Source organism: Miniopterus schreibersii, assembly GCF_964146895.1.
Source record: "Miniopterus schreibersii genome assembly, chromosome: 6".
In the NCBI taxonomy this organism is placed as follows: domain Eukaryota; kingdom Metazoa; phylum Chordata; class Mammalia; order Chiroptera; family Miniopteridae; genus Miniopterus; species Miniopterus schreibersii.
In genome coordinates this window covers 55,458,602-55,476,958 of record NC_138107.1, presented here as the reverse complement: position 1 = coordinate 55,476,958, position 18,357 = coordinate 55,458,602, and the positions used below count along the sequence as shown (strand labels likewise).

Genomic DNA, 18,357 nt, shown 5'->3' with positions numbered 1-18,357 from the left:
CTTAAATATACTGAAATGAAACCTACCTATGAAAATTAAAATAATATAAATGCAAAAACATAAATACTTCATTGAATTAAAGTCAACAGATAATGAGCTCTAAAACCTCAAGGAGATCAGATTTCTTCCTAGTAACTTCCTGCAGCCCCAAGAAGCCCAGTTCACCCTGCATAGGCTTGGCCTACACACTCCACACCCCACTTCGGCAGATGAGAATCCCCATGGACCAGAAGAAGGGAACCCCAAACTCCAGCCAGCTAAGAGCCAGACAGATCAACTGGGTCTGGATGGATAATCTCCCTCTCCCTCACCTTAAATCCTGCCCTTCACCGAGTCCACCTCCTCCATCCACTTCTCTCATCTCTACCACACCACCCTAGGACAAGTCAGAGCCACTCCTTTTCTGGATAATTATAATAGCCTCCTATGTGGTCTTCCAGCATTTTTAGCCTTGTGTCGATCCATTTATTCTCTATGTGGAGGTCAAGACAATCTTTTCAAAACATAAATCTGATCACAATCCCCTCAACCATGCAAAACCTGCAATGGTTTTCTATTACTCTCAGGATAAAGACCAGGCTCATTAACGCACCCTACACGGTTCTACGTGGTCGCACCATAACTCTCTCTTCAGCCTCAACTCACAACAGGCTCTTCTGCCCTCCTTCTCTGGGACCCAGGCATACAGGCCTTTTCTCTCTCAAACACACCATATCCCCTCCTGTTTCAGGGCCTTTGTACCTACTGTTCTGAGTTGAACAGTATTCTCTGGATTTTTGAACTAGTTAATGCCTCTTCCTTCGGGCTGCACTGACTCATCAGTGCCTCAGGGAAGATGTCTCTGCCACTGTAAGCTGGCATAGCACCATCTACCCTGTCTTGGTACCTCTGCATTACTTCACTGTCTCCATTAGACTGTTAGCTCTGTGAAGGCAGGGACGGTTTCTGTGATTGCCTTGGCACAAAGGGAACCCTCAAAAACACTTGTTAAACAATGGACTAAATGAACACAGAATTCCCTGGGTTTTGATTAAATTGAGTTACATATATTAAACAACCTCTCAAAATAATCTCAGACACTACTAGGCTGTTGGCCGCTGCCACAACAATAACAAAACCCTTGTTTTCCACACTCTCTTGGCTGCAGACTGAGATTCTTTCAATTCACTTGGTTGCAACAAATACAGATACAATTTATTATCTGGTCTCCCTATCCTTCATCCTAGGCCTCTGACCCGTGTGCCTACTCATACACAAGATATGGTGACCACACAGTGTACTCTGACAAGGAAGCACAGAACTAAGAGGCCATGTCTACCTGACTCTTAAGCCACAACAGCACTCCAATTTCTGAATCTAGCCTTCAAGTCCTATTACTATGCATTAACTTACTCAGGAGATCTGAATGGTCAAGGGAACTGGCTACATCAAGGCTGGGCTGTGGCTGTTGGATCTCCATGCTTCCTTCTCCAAGCTGTCCTGGAAACTAAGGCAGAATTTCACCCATATCTACTTCACCCAAGGAAATCAGGAGACTGACCCACTGTATCACACTCTTCCCTTGGAAACAATCACTGATTCTCCTCGGTACCCATGGAAAAGGCCACATGGAATCTGAAGTCGGAGGACAGAGGCTCAGACAGCTCAGGCACAGCGAGCCATCACAGCTAAGTCTGCAAGGCTCTCCTCTGGGGAAAGGTAAAGCAAGCTTGTCAATCCCCTTTGTGCTGAGGAAAAGGCTGTCCAGTGTGGCTGAATTTCATAACCACAAAGGTGAGCACATCATACCTTCACTAAATTCAAGATGATGATGGGGGAGCCAAACCTCTGAAGCATCTGGTCAAAGTGAAGGGCAGCCACATGTGCAAATGGATCTGCCTGATCCACTAGGAAGAAAGAAAAAAAGATGAATAAATACCAGAATGGAAACTAAAAGGCAAGAATAAAAAGTATAAGGTTTTGTTTTGTTACTTAATGTTTATAGAAATGCAATTTGACTAATCCACTGGTCCCATTCCCAAATTCCTCTCGAGCTTATTAAGACACTCATTCTTCACATATTTATTGAACTTGAATGATTTTTACATTTCTGAAGTAAAATATAAATAATTTACCAGCAGCCAAAGTTAAAGGAAAAAAAAAAGTTACTGCACAAAAATAATAGAATTATCTTCTAAATTAGCTTCTTTCCAATACTAAAACTTTGTCAAAACATAAGCTTTTATGAGATTTCTGGGACAACAGTCAATTATCTCCACATATGGGTAAAGAAGAGTTACTAATTAAAAATGTTGTTCCACGTACATGTAATGGGTGGTTTAGGCATCATAGTTGAAATGTCCTGAGACCAGTACAAAGGAACCGATCCTCTAACTTGGACGTAAGAGGAGTAACTCCCTGCAGTGAAAGACATCACGGAGGCATCGCAGAGCATCTGCTCCGTCTCCACTTCGTTTGCAACATCGCCCTGAAGAGAAATGCACATTTATAGATAGTTTATGTTCTTAGAATGTTTTAACGAAAAAAATGTCAAGTCACAATGAAATTATAATTCCTGTTCTTAGAATGTTTTGAAAAAGATAAATGTTGATAAATACTCACTGAGTACATTAGAAAAGGAAAACCATTATAATGCAATAAAGGAAGGCGATTAAAAAATAGCAGAGAATAGACTAGGAAAAATGAAATGAAATAGCCAATAAGACAAATAGTGGAGAACATCTTGAGTGATACAAATGGCAGAAAGGGAGAGAAAAGAAAAACAATTACATGGAATTATACAGAGGTTAGGAAGACCAGAGGAATACAAAAATTCAATTCTGAAGACCAAGGAGGAATGAAAGGACAAAAGTGAGATTCATGTAATGTCTGATGGACTGAAGAAATAAAAAGGGGTCCTGAGGTGGCTTAATCAACAAAGTTTATAAGGATGTGACAAAAGATAATTTTAGAGGCATTAATAACATGTCTGTTGGGTCACCCTTTGATATTCAAAAGTAAATAATATAGCTACAAAATTCTGATTTGTTTAAGGCACCAATTACAACTATTTTCATTGTTGTTAAGAACAATGTTGCTATTTTAAGCCAGGATCAAAACCCAGTGTCTCACTCAATCCATCTACTCACACATCTGCTTAAGACTCAAGTTGTCTATTGAAAACAGAGACAGAGCACTCCAAGGGGATTCCACGACTGCTGGCAGAATAGACTTTTTGTTGTTGCTAGTCTAGTGGTGCACAGAAGGAGTCTGCCTTGAGCCAGATTAAAGCAGAGGGAAGAGGGTAAGCAGTTTCCCATGCCTTCCTCTCCTTAGTCTTCTTATCAAGGACACATTTCCAACAAGTGCTCTACTGCTCTTACTCCTTGGGCGGAGGTGCTTTGCTATTTCAGTCTCTGCACTAAATATGTACTATATCCTTTCATATATGACAGAAATGGCTCATCCTCTAAAACATCACACATTTCATACCTCCCTAAGGCACTGCATAGCTTGCTCTAAGACAGCTGATTCTTCAGAACAGCTGCATACTAGTTCTAGTTCTCACAAATTTCGCATACACTGGATATTCTCTTGATAATGTCCCAAACTAAGACATTCCACTTTCTAAAATTCTACTTTGCTTCCTCTGTCAGCAAAGCTGATGTAAAAAGGTTTAAATGCCAGCAGTGAGCGCTATTGTTTTTCCCGTCTTACCTCACAGTTCGCACCTCTCTTGAGAAAACGGGTCCCCGCAAACTTACTGGATCTTCTAGCTATTAGGGTGACATACACTGGTCGTCCGTAGATCAACAGCTCTTAGAAATCAAGTTAAAGCTGTTCAGCATTCATGACTGTCACACCAAACCAAGAGAATCTTATACCTAAAATACACATTTAAATACGTCTTGTTGAGCGAGTTAAAGAATACCAAAAAGCTCCACCCAAGGAGTAGCACTGGGTCCAACTGTTCTTCCTAACTGTACAGGTATTTAAGGCAAAAAACACACCTCCCTAAGGAGTGGGTTCTCAGAATTTCAGAGGAGATGGTAACCACGTGCAGGGATACTGGCCAAGGGGAGACTTGGTCTGTCCTTATAGCCAACTAAAGGATGTAAACGAATCCTTCCTTAGTCTTCAGAGGTCGTACACCTCTCAAAAAAAGCGCATGTTACCCAACAGGTTATTTAAACTATGAAGCAGCATATCATACTGAGGGGATGGAATATGAAAACAATCCAAATTGGTCACCTAACTGCAAAAGCTGAACGCTGTGGACTGTTCAGTCAACATATAGCTTATTGTCATGTCACCTCATTAAACTTTCTAAGTCTCAACTTCATTTTCTGCAAAATGGTATCAGTACTAACAAAGCAACTAATTTTATTAAGTTGGGAGGACTCGGTTAGGTAATGTGTATAAAAGCAGTGTCTAGCCTGCAGTAAATATTTAATAAACAGTGATTACTTTTATCATCATACAGAGTTGCAGAATTCATCAAATGCTTGATAACTAGGAGACCAGAGTCATCATTTAAACGAATAAGCTTTAAAATTATAACCTATGGTGCTATTGGCCACTTCAAACAAAGCAGACGCTTACTATGTTTGATCCATGCCAGGCCCTGAGTTAGCTCTTTGCAACACAAAATAGCTTAGAACCACCTTTTAGAAACTGCCTTTAGAAACTGTAGCACATTCTTTTTGGTGTGCTTGATGGTGAAAACCTTGTCTTCTTTCCAGGTAGATTTTACTGATGGAAATAGAAAAAGTAATTCAAGGCCAATTCTCATTATTCAGGGAGTGATCAAGTGGATAATACCACTCACTGGTAGAAATGATTATAAAGTAATAAGCCCGATTTTCAAGCGTAGCATAAAACCTCACTCATCTTCATTTCAAATTCCTTGGTGTCTTCATCTAGCCTCTCCCCTCCCTCACTTGCCACAAAGGTAGCACTGGCCCTCTTCAGGTCAAACCTCTCTAGCTGTACCCCCTGATCCCACTCCTCCCAAGTGCTCTGGTACAAGCAAGCATAATATTGGTGAATTACATTCACCCACTTACTAATCTCAAAACAGCCACTCCTTTAAAGTTCTCATGATAGGTCTTTAAAAAATCTAAAACACAAGGAAGAATCTCAACTAGACAATATGCTAGGTTCATAATTGCCCTACATGATCTCAAAAAGGGGTAGGAAAGCCTAAACACCACTTCTACAAAGTATCCACATTGCCTTTCTAAACCTCAGAATAGCACTTTCTTGAAAGGTTTCAACATAGCTAGAAATTAAATGAAAGGGAAAAAATTATTTATAAACTTGAACTCATCAGCTTAACCCAAGCCTACTTCTAGCACACCCCTTTCCAACCAGGCCTCACTATTCATTACCTTATGCCTGAACCACTGCGACGTTTTCCTCACCCATGTCCCTTGTCTCATTTCACTTAACAGCTTGAAAAGGGCTGTTAACTCAAGCTTCCTAAGTGCTACTTTGTACATCACCTTCTTGAAAAATAACTTTCAAAAGTTTTAGCGCCAACCCCAAAGAACTTAGTCAGACCACCAAAGCAATCTGGTGACCGGCAATCCGACTCCCCCTGCCAAGCTCCTTCCCACTACACTGTACCTCCCGGGGTTTTAAACACAAACCACAAGAACACGCCCATGAACTCTCCCTCATCCACACTCACGGTGCTTCCCCAACTCCTAGTCTCACTCCCTGCTCACTGCTAAGGCCTGCCGTGTTCAGGGCCCGGGCCAAGCTCGACTTTTCTTATGAGCCTGCCTCAGCCTCCCCCCTGTGATTCTTTTCTCTTTCTCAGGTAAGAATGATACTTATCACCTATTCAACTTACAATGCACATAGATTTTCTGCCTCTTTTTTTTTATCTTTCTGTGTACATAAAAAATCTGTTAAAGTGACTAGTATTCCTCTTTGTATTTTTATTACATGGTAAGTATTCCTGCTGGATACAGAGCATGATAATTATAATCTTATAATTCATAGATAGCTTTCGATAAATTGGTACAGCATAAGTTTAATATGTATCTTAATTTTTTTTAAAAAGGATACTTGACTGTCCACAGAATCCATGAATAATATACAACAGCCAGTCACGATGCACAGTATTCTTAATCACATCCAGAAGTTCACCATTCCACACATACTTCATATAAGGCTCACCACAGATCCCAAAGACACCTGAAAAATAAAAGTTGGTATCAGAAAGATAAGCAAGTTGGTTGATATTCAACTTATTTTTAAGACTTTAAACTTCTGTTTTTAACTTCAAAATAAGATGCTGGATCAATAGCATTGCCATTTTCAGTGAATATAATTCATATCACAGTCTGGAACACTGTGCTCATACTACACAAAGTCAAAGAATAAACACATGTTCTGATTTGTGGGAGTTTTTAACCTAAGAGAAAACAAAATGAGAGGGAAATTAAGGACACGTACAAATGCATGAATAAGGCTGAGACGCAGCACAGGGCAGCGTTTGGGAGCACTGCTCTGGGGTCAGAGTGCCTGGGTCCAAATCCTGGCTCTGCCTCTCATCAGCAGTGCAACAGGTGTGACCAGGAGTGTTACTGGCTATCTCAGTGACCATTTCCTCACCTGTACCTGTATCATGTGGGTGTTGTAAAGATGAACTAAACTGATAACGCACAGAAAGGCCTTAGAACACGCCTAGTGCCTTATTTATACTTCCATGGTGGTAGTCATCATATGAGGCTTTTTCTATGTGAAGAAATTAATTTCATCAAACACGATTTCAGCATATCTAGATACATTTATTGGACATCAGTGAGTTTTACAAAAGTTATATAAAGGGCAAAGTAAGAAATAAGTATATTTATAAGATAATGGTTTAAAAGATTGTAACAATTCTGGATAGTAGGCAATCAATACTATTTTTCTTTTCAAAATATGATATGACAAGAGTATTTATACACTATGACAAATACATTTATTCTGATTCATGAAAAATAAATCTTGTCTGACCTGTCAATGCATTACACAGAGCATGTATAGTACAGACATGGATTGGTATCCTGTCTTTGCCACTTATCAGCTCTGTGACCTTTGGCAAGTTACTTAACATCTCTGAACCTCAATTTACCCAACTGTAAAATGATGATACTACTACTACTCACTTCAGTGATATTGTTCAGATTAAATAAAATAATATACGCAAAGTGACTAATAAACAACTTGAGACAGCAGAGACTTTTTAAAAAATGTATTATTTTCCTTTTCTACCTATCCCCATACCTTCTACCCTCCCTCTCTATTTCCTGTCAGTTACCCCTGTTCTGGTAGAAAAATAATGATCCTCCACGTCTATGTCCTAATCGCCAGAACCTGTGAATATGTTACATTACATGGCAAAGAGGAATTAAAGTTGCAGATAGAATTAGGTTGCTGATCATATGAACCTGAGATGGGGAGATTATTATGGATTACCCAGGTAGGTCCAATGCAATTGGCGTCCCTATAAATGAAAGAGGAAAACAGGAGTGTCCTAGTGATGTAACATGAAAAAAACCTTGGCTGCCCATTGATGGCTTTGATAATGGAAGGAGGCCATGAGCTAGGAAATGCAGGCAGCCCCCAGAAGGTAGAAAGGACAAGAAAACAAACTTTCCCTTAAGTTTTTAAGAAAGAAATGCAGCCCTGCCGACACCCACATTTTAGTCCACTGATAACTATTTTGGAATTCTGACTTCCATAAGATAATAAATTTTATAGTTTTAAGCCATTAAGTTTGTGGTAATTTGTTATAGCAGCTATAAAAACCTAATACACACTGTTATTCATATTTATCAAGTAGAATTGCTCTAGAGATAGTAAAAAATTAAGTGGCTTCAGAGCCTTAATTCAGATGCCAGAACAGATATTCAAATTGTATTTAGGATGACCTGTAGTGCAAATTTAGTACTACTTTTAGCTTTTCTTTTACTAAGGGTGATATTTAGAAGAATGATGCAAGCAAATATCCAGGCACACATTATCTCACTCTCCTCCTGTCTCTAGCAGTATAGGTTACAATTCGCGTGTCTGAATCAGGGCAAATTTATGACATCTGGATGTTCTGGGGTAGGGAGGGTGCACTAGGTTTGATCTTAGCTCAAGTGATAGTGGATCTAATAAACTAATGAGTTAAGGGCAATGACAGAAATGGCAGTCAGTGTTAGCAACAGTCTAAGTCTTCTTAGAGTAGACCAGAACCTTTGGCAAAATGCTAATAGAGCACAGCCTCTTCTTGAGGGTCCTGCAAGGACAAAACTTCTGGAACCTTACATTACATTCTACCTCCTGTACTCACACCTTCATCACTCTCATTTAAGCTGCATAGAGCAAGGCACTCATGACACTATTGACTTATGTTTTCATAGTTAAGTCCAATCCAGCTAAGCTGCCTCAGCTTTAAGTCTGCAATTACTCCGTCACAACATTCACTTTCGCAATGTCTCTGGCTTTAGAGTTCTAGACCAACCCAAAAATCTAGAGATAAAGCTACTGATCCTGTTGTGTGACTAGTTAGTTCGGGATCTCAGGGTAACCCTAGACTGGTCACACAATGGTTCTGCAGTGATCCTACAGTGGCCCTGACAGAAGCAAGACCTATGAGGGACCAGTGGGTCTGGCTGGGACCAAAGTAAGAATAGCCTCTGACCTGCTGAAATGGCTTCTCTGGACACTGGTCATGTGATCTTGCTCTCAATCCTGTTTCCCACTTAGTCTTTATTTCTTTAAAAGTGCATTATATCAATTAAGCAGTTTTTATGAGGTTTAGGAACTTTGTATATAGATGTCTAAGGCACAAAAGACAACCCATGGTAATTTTTTCCTAAAATTCAGCCCATATTGAACTGGTCACTATGAAAGAAAATAAGGTGGTAGTGTGCGTTCTCCAACAGTTAAAAACAAAATTCTCTATTTTAACTTAATCAAAATGTAGACCTGAATATATTCCATAAAAAGTACATGAAAATTTGCTACGAAATGTCAGATACAATTTTCTGGTTGGCCCACAAAATCACCTAGTGATTAATGAACTCCATTAAAATAAATTGGTCAAGTTCATGTATCTGAAACAACCTCATGTAAGGACAAAGAGCAATGAGGGGTGGAGATACATGAGAGAAATGTGACTGAATTTAATGAGATGCCATTCTATGGAGGCTACATTAACAGACATTAGAGTGCTGAAAACCACCTACCACTTCCACCCTGTGTAATTAATCCTTCATCTTCAAAGATGTCAAAACTCTCCGAGCGAGTCTGGGTCGTTTCTGACTTTAACATCTCCAGGGGCATTCGCAAGACAGTGAGATTATATTGAAGTGAATGGGACAAATCATAGCTGTAACTAAGAACAGAAATGAAAGTTAATAAGAATTACAAAAGCAAAACATATTTCACAGTCTTGGCTCCCATATGGAATTAAAACTGTGAACTAAATTACTTGGCACCTGTTACTTTACCTAAAAGTAATGTTCAAGTAAGCACTAATATAGTAAACCATAAATATAATTGGAAATTTAAAAATCCTTGCATGACTTAGGCATTTGTACTAGAAATGTAGAATACAACATGAGTAACCTACACTTGCTGATTTGCAATGTGCATTTTTTGCTTCACACTGAAATCAATCTAACTTCACGGCCTTATGCAAAGGTGTCACACTCTCGTGTGTATCTGAATGGAGTACTATGGATGTTACAACATCCACAGTGTGTGCTCTGTATTCCAGTTTAACTATGAATAAAAATAATTCTATTAATTATTAATGGTGGTACCACAACTGACTTTTTAATAAAATAGAAATAAAAATATAACATAAGCCATTACAGCAAAACGTACTAGGAAGTAACAGCCACCCAAGAAATTATAACAGTCAGAATAGGCTGTGCAAGTAAAATTTGGCCTTTAAGCCAAAAGAAACCCTTTAAATTCTGATTTCACATAATTAATAATTTTTTCAAAAGGTATCCAGACTTCTTTACTTTTATATAAATTTGTAAAATATTTTAGCCATATTTTAAGATGGTTACAATTCTGTCTGGGGACACATATTATTTCAATTATTATTTCTTCTTTAATTTTTCATGTAATTTGGTTGAAATTGATTTGTTTCATCTGTGAAATTCAATTTCACCATAACTGCTTGATGAAAGAGCAATTAATTTCACTAGCATCTAATCTCACATGGATAGAAACTATTGGTTTTTCAATTTCATTTACAACATCAGAAAAAAATAAAATACTTAGGAATAAATTGAACCAAGGAGGTGAAATCTCTGTATGCTAAAAATTATGAAATTGATGGAATAAATTTAAAAAGACATAAATAAAAGGTAAGATATCCTGTGTTATGGAGCAGAAGAATTAATATTGTTTAAATGCCCATGTTACTCAGACAGCTAGAGATTCAGTGCAATCCCTATCAAAATTCCAATGACATTTTTCACAGAAATAGTAAAAACAATTCTAAAATTCATATAGAACCACAAAAGACCCCTAATAGCCAAAGCAATCTTAAGAAAGAACAAAACTAGAGACATCATACTTCCTGATTTAAGGTTTATTATAAAGCTACCAAAAAAAAAAAAAAAAGCTGTATCATACAAAACAGTATGATACTGGCATAAAAAGACCAATAGACCAACGAAACAGAATTGAGAACACAGAAATAAACCTACTCCTATACATTCAATTAATATTTGACAAAGGAACCAAAAAGATGAAATGGGGAAAGGATAGTCTTTTGGTGACGGGGAAACCTAGATAATCCTTTGCATGAGAATAAAATTGGACCCCTGTTTATACCACGCACAAAAACTAACTCAAAATGGATTCATGACTTAAATGTAAGGCCCAAAACATAAAACTACTAGAAGAAAACATAGGTGAAAAGCTCCTTGTTGGTGTTGGCAAAGATTTTTTGGAAATAACACTGAAAGCGCAAGCGCAAGCAACAAAAGCAAAAATACATAAGTGGGATTATATTAAACTAAAAAGCTCTGCACAGAAGAAACAGTCAGCAAAATAAAAGGGCAAACATGGAATAGGAGAAAATATCTGTGAACCATCTATTTGATAAGGGATTAATATCCAAAATACACAAGGAACTCATACAACTCAAAAGCAAAGAAGTAAATAATCCAATTTAAAAATGGGCACAATGGGCAAAGGATCTGAGTAAACCTGAATAGAGAAAAAAATAGAAATGGACAACAAATTCATGAAAACATGTTCAACAGCACATCAGGGAAACGCAAATGAAAACCATAATGAGATATCACCTCACGCCTGTTAGAATGGCTACTATAAAAAAGACAAGAAACAAGTGTCGGCGAGGATGTTAAGGGAACCATTTGCACCGTTGGTGGGAATGTAAACTGGTACTGCCACTATGGAAAACAGTTTGGAGATTCCTCAAATAATGAAAAGTAGAACTACCATATGATCCAGCAATCCCATTTCTGGGTATACATACAAAAAAAATGAAATTAACTATCTCAAAGAGGCATCTGCACCTCCATATTCATTGCAGGATTATTTGCAATAGCCAAGATGTGGAAGCAACCTAAGAGCCCATCAATGAATGAACATATAAAGATGTGAACACACACACACACACACACACGTGTGCATTATGCATGCATGCATAATGAAATATTATTCAGCTATAAAAAGGAAATCCTGCCTTTTGTAGCAACACGAATGGATCTTGACAGCATTATGCTAAATGAAGTAAATCAGACAGAAAGAGACAAATACTGTATGTTCTCATTTATATGCCAAATCTAAATGAACCGAACTATAGACAGTAGAATTGTAGTTGCCAGGTGTGGAGATTGGGGGTGTAGGAATGGGAGATGTCAAAGGGTAAAACCTCCCAGTTATAAGATAAATAAAATCTAGGGATCTAATATATAGCATGGTAACTATAATTAACAATACTGAATTATATACTTGAAATTTATTAAGAGAGTAATCTTAAATGTTACCACACAAAATCAAAATTATGTGAGGGGTAATAGGTGTAACTAACCTTAATGTGGTAATCATTTTGCAATACATACATTTATGTAATCATCCCATTGTACACTTTAAACTTATACATATCTTGTATGTCAATAATATCTCAGTGAAGATGGATGATGAAAGAAGTTTTTTTTACTTATAACAATCAATTCTTCCTATTTAAAACAACTGCTGTATTCTAGCTAAATCTTAAGAATGTAGTATAGTGTTTTTTAAAGCTTACTTATGAGACACAAAAACTTTAACCTACACATTTTTACTTATGGAATGACTTGATCAGAAGTTAAAATGGGGATGCAAACAAAGTTGAAAATCATGAAGCAAGAGAAGACAATTTCTAACGGTACCACCAAGCTTCAGAAATAACTCACAGATGCTATAAACATAAAATTAAATAATAAAGACTGAAAGTGGATGATGGAGACAAATACAATAGATATATACATTTGATAAACATTTGTGGAAGTAAAAATTATTTCTTTAGGAGCCCTTTGCTACACAGTACTACTGTTATAATAATTAACCTCCTTCAGAGTTTTACATCAATGAAGACATAGTCCAATCTACATATCAGACATAGTTTTATTTGTTTCATAGATAAATAAATGGTTAATTATATTAACAATTTAAAAATAAATTTAAAATAATGGAAATTACCCCATCACTATATAACACCAATAGCTATAATACTCTAGGTCCTCTTTTAGTCCCTGTGACTCAAGTCCTTATTGGTGCGTGCTATTTTGTGTTGTATGTTTTAGTTTTGACATTAGAGATGATAGAATTTTCCATTTAGTACAACTCTGCATCTACATACTGGTCACATCAGTGGTGGTGTAACGCTCTCTCATGATGCTCTACTATCATTTACTTGCCTCCTGTTCCATTATCAATATTTGGGTTGTCCCTGTGTTGGCTGGTTTGCTAAGTAGAAACTACAAATGTCTCTACAAATAGGCATTAATATTTTCTCTCCTGATTTATTGCCTTAGAACACATTCTCATATATACTTGATGCTACACTCCTCTCCGGAAAAACTATTCATTTACAATGCCATTAGCAGCACACTGGTATTACAACAGTTCTTCCTATTTTGAATTTATTTTTATCTAATTTTGCTAAATCTGTAACTGAAAATTGAACGGTGAAATTGTTACAACTCTGTATTAGAGGCTGAATGCAAATTTCATTTAATTCAAAATTACAAAATAAGAATTCTTCATTAAAATTCCATCTAAAACATAAATGGTTTTTACAATGAGAATAATTACCCTTTAATTTGTCCATTCAAATACCATATTTTTTAAACAAAGGGAATACCTGTATTATTATGTTCTTGTATGAAATAATTTGGCCATTTTAAAAAAAGAATACAGGAAGTACTAATGTGTCCTCAGCTTCTGTTTTACCTCCAGGAAAATAATATAAACATTTACGTGGCTGACAGGAGAGAAACAAAGCTCAAGCTTACCTGAAGTAAAAATTGCTAGACAGGTCCACATTCTGAAATATCCGTAGATACCTAAAAAAAAAAAATCAAAGCATATTACTATTATTTTTTCATAGCTTAACATACACTCAAATACACTCCTTTATGTCTGTAAATTTACTCATTAAAACTGAGGAATTCAATCCATAACTGGATTACGGATGTCATGTGAATCAGTTTCTAAGTCTAAGTTGATCTCCCTTCAGAGACTCTGACCCTTACAGTTTGACCATTTCCTCGTCACTGATTATGCCACAGAGGGAAAGTCATGCACTTGCACGGGGCACTTAACTTGGGGTGAGGTAGGAGCAAATATTGTTCTTGTTTTTATAATGTGCTTTGTAAATGCTTTGAGGTTGGAGACAGGAAGAGTAACTAAATGAATAACCAAAATATTTGGGAATCACCATAATTTTAAGTTGGAAAGTGTTTTAAATTGAAAAATATGTATAGAAAAAATATCCACATATCTACCACTCAGGATTAATAAATGTTAACATTTTTTTCATATTCATTTCAACTTTTAAAGACATTTGATCATAAATAGCTATTGAAATTGTCAAATATAGCTTCTACAAATATTAAGATAATCATATTTTCCCCCAAAATATTTTAATGTGGTAAATTGTTCTAGCAAATTTTCTAATGTCGATACAGCCATTCACTACAGGGATAACCTCTACTTGTCATTATGGATGAAATGTTTAATAGCACTGTATTTTACTTTCTAATATTTTACCAAATAGTTTAACTTAAATACATTCTTGAATTATATAGTTTTATAAGTTTGTTAAAAGTCGTACCTAGCTAGTAAAAGCACTTCAGTCTACCTATAACAAGCTATTAATATAACTGTATCTCATCCTGGATAATGTCTATTTGCTATACAGTATTTCACTCTTTAAAGAGAGTCAAATCACTATACAGAACAACATAATTTGTTACTATTCTTAGTTAAAGAATCATAAAGGTGGGTTTACAAATAATATAAACCTCTTCAACTTCTCCCATCCCTTGGATTCATATGTGATGGTCTATCTGATTCACTTTTAACCAATAGCCTAGGCTGGCCTATAAGCTATATGGGATATCAATTTACTTTACCTGGTAAATTCTACTTACCTTCATCTGAAACAAATTATTTTTTAACAACCCCACTTCCAAATATCACCAAAGACAATGTCACAGGAGTCTAGAAGACTATTACCTAAGGTCTTTAAATTTTGGTTCATGTATCTAGAACAACACTATAAAAGTACACAGTGCAAGAAAAATTGACTGTTACCTTTTCTAAAACTTTATAAGCATGGCTAACTTTGTTCCATTTAACCTTTACATTATATTTATAATAAATGAATTTACTTATTAAAGTGAATCAATTCAATTCTTTTCTCTATCAAACTATTAATAGCCTTTTCCCACATTACCAAGGCTCCAATAATTTCACCAAAAAGCTTTTTCAAGATTTCAAAAAACTTTGGGGGGGAAAAATAGCACAGTGAACACCAGTATGACCTTCATCAGAATTCACTATTAAAGTTCTCTCCTTAAACAAACACATATATATTCATTTTTTAAATACACAAGTACATTTTATTTTTCTAAACCATTTTTACTAAGTGGCAGACATGGTGACACCTTACTCTTAAATATTTTAGAATATATCTATTATGAACAAAAACAATCTCCTAAATAACCACAATATCATTATTATACCCCAAATTTAATAGATTCAATTTTATCTAGTCTATAATCCATATACAAACTATCCCAATAAAGTCCTTAATAGCTGTGTGTACATGCACGTGCATGCTTGCATGTTTTAATTCAGAATTCAAAAGAAATTCAAGGGCTACATTTGGTTGTCATGTCTGTTCTAAATTCTAGAACCGTCCTCCGGCTTTTTCTGGCTTTGATGACATTGACATTTCTGAAGAGCCCAAACCAGATGTTTTACAAAATGCCCCACAATATGGATTTGTCTGGTTATTTCCTTATGCTTAGATTCAAGTGAAGTATTTTAAGCAAGAATACTATACAGGTAATCTGTGTCCTTTCCACTGTTTCACATTAAGAGGCAAATAATGTCAGTTTTGTCTCATCATTGGTAAATGCTAAGTTTGATCATTTGGTTACGTATGTTTGCCACTTTGTTCTTCTTTGTAAATAATAAAGAGATTCATATAGTGTATGTTAAGACTGAGTGAATATTCTGTTTCTCAATAATAACCTCTCGCTTAATGACTTCAACAGGCATTGCTGATCCTTACCTAAGTCAATTATTATAATGGAGGTTTTAATAGCCCTTGAACAAAAGTTGTAGAATTCTGAGCCAGTATTTCATATTTTTAACATAACATTTATAATCTCTCGACTATATTTTGTTCTCGAATCAATCTACCACATTAAAAAAAATAGTAGTTACCACCACCACATACCTGGCTTCATCAGGATGAGTAATGCGCACAGAATCATTGGGTATATAGATCATGTTTGTATCTTCAATCTTATATATAGCATGACCTCCAATATCTGCCATCTTCCGCCGTTTAGTTATTAACACAATATAATAGCCTTCCAGAAACCTGACAAAACCTACAAACAAAAGAGATAAATATGTTTCCTAAACATAGTCATGTTTAAAAGGCAATATTTAAAAGGCAAACTAATTTTCACGCATTTCCTACTTTATTTCACTTTGATTACAGCCATACAAATTTTCAGTCATCTTAGAATTACTCTTTAGAAATATCTATTCTGACACTTATCTCACTTAAAAATCTTACTCTAGATGATTTTATTTCATTCATTTACTCTTCTATATTTAGCTCCATTCCAAACAGGACTGAGGTGCTGTAAGCAAAAAAATATATACAAGATTAAGAGGAATTGTTCAATGAATATAGTTACAGTTTTGCAAGATGAAAAGTTCTAGTGATCTCTGTTGCACAAGGTACAACACAGTACACTTAAAAATGGCTAAGATTGTAACATTATTTGATGTTTTCTACATATAGAAATAAAATAAATCAATATATCTTAGTAAAAAATATTTAAAAATAAAAAACGCCTAAGTTCTTAGAAACATAGTACTGTGCTAACATGCACTGTGAATCTCAATGAGGGATAAAGATTAAGCACCTCCCTAGATTTGTTTAATCGTGGAACTTTATCCCCCCCTTTTTAAAAAAATATATTTTATTGATTTCAGAGAGAGGAAGGGAGAGGGAGAGAGAGATAGAAACACCAATTAGAGAGAGTCATTGATCAGCTGCCTCCTGCACGCCCCCTGCTGGGGATCAAGCCCGAAACCCAGGCATGTGCCCTGACCGGGAATCAAACCTCAATCTCCTGGATCATAGGTTGATGCTTAACTGCTAAGCCATGCCGGCCAGACTTCATCCCCCTTTTTAAAAAAGAAGTTAGCCAATGGATAAATGTTCTGAGAAACATACTTTGAAATATATTGCTTAAAAGTATGAACAAACTTCATTAACTCTTGATTACTACAGGCAAAACTCAACTTGAGCCAGCTTTTTAAAAAGGAATTAATATCAAGAATATTGAGGTGATCCATGACACCAATGGGCAAACAATATGACTGAGCCTCAGAAAAAAACTTAAATCAAGATGCATTTCTAAACATGTGCTCTATTCTTATCTCTCCCCATAGATCAGGCTCCTCCGCTTCTCTGGATCATGTAGTAGGAAACACAACTGTAAATAACTCTAGGCTTTACATCTAAAACTTCAGTGATTAGCAACAACTTTTTTTATCAAGTTCAACTCCAGAATTCCTAAGGAAGGACTTGAATTGGCCCAACATGGGTTGGGTGCCCAGCATCAAATGTGGCCAAGGAATAAAGTCACATTGCATTGGAAGCCATTTATTTATACAGTGACTACGTGACTTAGATGAGGCAGGAAGAGGTCCCAGAAAAGTAGAGACATTGAGCAAACAAAACAATATACCCAGGAAATTGCTTATCTTTCGTGCAATCTTCCACAAATACCACTTCTGATAGTTAAGCTTTTTATGAATGTTGGAGCATTATAAAGTTACATTTTATGTCAAATCATTGGAATGCATGTTCTATATAAGTGATTAAAGAAAGACTACATGTACTAATGTTCAGTAGGACTAAGCTCTCAGCAACACACTAGTTACTATATAGTCTTGGTCAAAATTTTTTTGGTCACCAGACATTTTGCTTTGGGAGTTAAAACTAATGAGACATTTGATATTACATAGACCATTTTTTAAAAAGTTGTAATGAAGTATTAGCATTTGAAGGAATATGTTTAACTTATTAAGCAACTAATACTTAAATGAAGCCTAATGTATTTAAGACACATTTTATTTCCAATTTTTTCTTTAAAGTATGAGAAACACAAAATGAATTTTAACATGTAGAATCTATGGCATTTAAACACATGAAGTCACATGACATACACAGACATGCATACCCCCACAAACACTTATCTATTAAATATGTAAGTAATCTCAAGGGCCTTGTCGAGACCTAGCAGGAGGTGTAGAAAAGGGGCCAGTCCTAAGGAGACGAATTATACCTACCACTCTTGACCTTCCCCAGCAGCCACCTTAGGTAAAAAATGGACCTAAAGGGATAACACATGAAGAGCTCCAAGAGCACACTGAGAAAAATAAACTTCAAATATGGCAGAATATAATCAAAGTATCAATAAAGATCAAGTCACAAAATAAAAAGTGCTAATCAGAAAAACAACAATTTAAAAATACAGAGTGGGGCAAAAGTAGGTTTACAGTTTTTTGTATGGAAAATAATACAATAATTAAGAAATA

General features: G+C 36.0%; 1 protein-coding gene across 1 annotated transcript in view; it reads right to left on the bottom strand.

Annotated features, from left to right (window-relative positions):
* FIG4 (FIG4 phosphoinositide 5-phosphatase) overlaps nucleotides 1-18,357 on the bottom strand; it is a 96,171-nt gene that overhangs the window by 62,455 nt on the left and 15,359 nt on the right. The window contains exons 4-10 of the mRNA XM_081139532.1: nucleotides 15,971-16,127; nucleotides 13,515-13,565; nucleotides 9,213-9,361; nucleotides 6,055-6,183; nucleotides 3,697-3,797; nucleotides 2,305-2,467; nucleotides 1,789-1,886 (exon numbers count right to left, since the gene is read on the bottom strand). Coding sequence (XP_080995658.1) covers nucleotides 1,789-1,886; nucleotides 2,305-2,467; nucleotides 3,697-3,797; nucleotides 6,055-6,183; nucleotides 9,213-9,361; nucleotides 13,515-13,565; nucleotides 15,971-16,127 — 848 coding nt within the window. The remainder of the gene's footprint in view (nucleotides 1-1,788; nucleotides 1,887-2,304; nucleotides 2,468-3,696; nucleotides 3,798-6,054; nucleotides 6,184-9,212; nucleotides 9,362-13,514; nucleotides 13,566-15,970; nucleotides 16,128-18,357) is intronic.